The sequence below is a fragment of the Lycium barbarum genome, chromosome 1 (assembly GCF_019175385.1).
Source record: "Lycium barbarum isolate Lr01 chromosome 1, ASM1917538v2, whole genome shotgun sequence".
NCBI lineage: Eukaryota > Viridiplantae > Streptophyta > Magnoliopsida > Solanales > Solanaceae > Lycium > Lycium barbarum.
The window spans coordinates 155,931,516-155,934,476 of NC_083337.1; the positions used below are offsets into that span (position 1 = coordinate 155,931,516).

The 2,961-nt window shown below is 35.5% G+C and overlaps 1 protein-coding gene across 1 annotated transcript; it reads right to left on the reverse strand.

Annotated features, from left to right (window-relative positions):
- Positions 1–994: 994 nt before the first annotated feature.
- Positions 995–2,082, reverse strand: LOC132598912 (zinc finger protein 1-like). The gene has a single exon (XM_060312064.1). It carries the CDS (start codon positions 1,905–1,907, stop codon positions 1,284–1,286), a length of 624 nt encoding a protein of 207 aa, XP_060168047.1. The 5' UTR covers positions 1,908–2,082; the 3' UTR covers positions 995–1,283.
- Between the last annotated feature and the right edge of the window lie 879 nt (positions 2,083–2,961).

The window sequence follows — 2,961 nt, forward strand, 5'->3', positions numbered from 1 at the left end:
AAGTCGGTTGATTTTGTTGTTCCTTGTGAGCTAGATTAGTACTATAAAATATCACATAAGTTTGAAATTTGGATGGATCACAAGGCTGATTGGTCCCACCAATTTGTTGAGAATGACTACTCATGTTTAAAATCATGCAATAAAGTTTACAAGATTATGACATGCTCAAATTAAGGATCATTATTCGGTTTTTTCGATTTTTTTTTTTGGGGGTGGGGATAAGGGAGCTAAGGTAGGGTCATTATTCAACCTCCTTTTCACACGTCTCCACAAACCATGATGAAGACCTCTCAATAGATGGTCTATTTTAACAACCACAAGGTGGATCATTTGAATGCAATAGTACCATTTGAAAGAATTCAGAGGAAACATTCTCTGCCCACCATATGCATAATTGCATGTATATAGATGGTATCGAAAATTAATATTGGTCCTACTAGTTAATAATTCATCAAACAGTACGCAGGGCGGAGCCAGCCCTTCGGGTGGGGTTCGGCCGAACCCAGTAACTTTTGTCCGAACTATATATTTGTATTAAAATTTTTGTCAAATATGTACAAATTATTAATTAAGAACCCAGTAACTTTAACACTTCTATGAAGCTTCTTACAAATTAAAGTTAACTCGTTGTGTCTTCAAGAAGCTAGCTGTAGCTTTGATGCAAGATTTGAGCATCAAGTCTTTTGCATACGAGAGAGAGAGGCTAAACTAGGATTCAAAATTTATAGGTTACGGTGATTTCTCGATTGCTACTGAATCCATAACTTATTATTGCTATTAGACTTTGAGTTTACTCTCTTCGTCCCAATTTATACGAGGGTTGACCTATTTAAGAAGTTAAATAATTTTTTTTTTTATTCAATTTCAAACATAGATTCTTCGAGTATTTTATAATAAAATTTACATATTTGAAAATTACATAAAAAGTACGTTCACAATTTATGAAAAGAGTTAGGAGAAAAGCGTAATCAAATTAAATTGTTAACGTACAATAAATTGTCAACTCTCATATTTATTACATATAAATAAATATTTACTTAATTTCTCAATACATATACAGCCCTACAAGTTCTGCCAAACCAAACCCGTACTACATGCTCTGCATTCCCCTTGGCTGACTGCAGCCAAAATAACATTTATAATCCGCCTAGGCTAATAATGAACCATTAATACCACTCTAATAGCAATTTTATAGGAAGAGATATCCGAAGGAAACTACAGTCCAACGAAAAGGAAAATATATATAAAAAATTACTACTACTACTTCAACGCAGTAACTACTCTCAGAGTTTGAGAGATAAATCCAGCTTGTTCAGATCCTCTTGATTAGTCTTCAAATGAGAACCAACAATTGCTGGAATTTTGTTCAAGTAACCAACATTCAACCTAGCAGCACTGTCATCCAATGATGCCATTCCCACGCGGTAACTTTCCGGCATAATCAGGCGACCTATCGCCGGCAGCTGATGAAGCCGCCTTCTGGACCACCCAACTGAATGCATATATAACGGTGGAATTGCGGGTGAACCAAAGATGGGAGCCTTTTGAATCATGGAGTGTGCTTGAATGCCATGAGACCTATGGAAGGAACCATGCATAATAGGCAGAGAAGCCATCATGCTAGAATTAGCAATATTCTTCTTTCTCTTGGCCATTGTAATTCTCTCTCGTTTATGTGCGTTTTGATGACCGCCAAGGGCTTGTGAACTTAAAAAATTCCTATGACAATAGTTACATGAATAAACCTGGTGCTCTGTTTCATCATCATTACCTTGCGAATTATCACTGGTTTTGAGTGCTTGATCTGCATGTTCCCAATTACAGAGGAGGCTTAGATCAAGAATGAGGCCATTGTTTTCTTGTCTATCATCTGGTTGTGGCCCTGATTGATTTTGGGAGTACTCCATGTCTATCTAGTGATGTAGTAGTACTTTTTTTAGGGAAGTAGGGGGAATTATAGGAATGGTGTTTCAACATTGGTAGAAGTCACATGGCTGATGATTTGATGGGGGAAACTTCATGTGGAGGATTTTGGGGAACTGAGGTGGGGCAGGGGTGGGACTATCCACTTCGGGTACTGTAAATAATCGATGAATATAATGTTGAATCGTGAGAATTATTGGTTTAATACATACCACTTCTACCGTCTCAATTTAAATGTCTTACTTTTAATTTTTGGTATGTCTCTAAAAGAATGTCTCTTTTATATGGCAATTTTATTACCATAAGATTCAAAGGACATTTACACGTCTTTAATTTGGAACTACAATATTCAAATTAAAATTTTTATTTATTTTTTAAATTTTGTCTCTTGTCAAACTAAGACACTTAAATTGGAACGGAGGGAGTAGTATACTAGCAATTGCAAGAAAAGATATCAATGTTTATTGATTAGGAATAAGACCTGCAGTTACAATGACTTACTATAGAAATTTGATGATACATAGGGATGCATGACAATTATAGTACACTTCTAGGTATGGGTATTTTTTCAGTAGAAAACAACCTCGAAAGATATTATGCCATAGAGAATCAACGTTAATCATGCATATTTTTACGCCTCTTACGTACTTTCCTTGTTCCACTGATGATGACTACCATTCTTTTTTGGTGTTTGGTATAAGCATGCTAAACATGTTTTTCCATATAAAAATGAACCAGAAAGAGTTGAACTTATATTAAGGACTGTTAATGGGTATTACTTACTATCTGATACCTAAAAAGAATTAGAAAGGAAGAACCAGCTGGCATAGGAATCTATTCACAGTATTGTCATTGTCTAATCATCTTGCATGATTTTTTCAAGATATGACTATCATGTTGCATTCTCTAGTATTTCAACTAGAAACGTAACAGCGCCCGCTATCTCTTTCTTTGTCTTGTCAACATTACACAGTGTAGCGCTGGCATATTCTAATTCAAATTTGTTCGACTCGTCCAATCAGCGCATCGCCAATAATT

Excerpts from the sequence above, each read along its gene's own strand:
- LOC132598912 (XM_060312064.1), bottom strand. The coding sequence starts at position 1,907 with ATGGAGTACTCCCAAAATCAATCAGGGCCACAACCAGATGATAGACAA.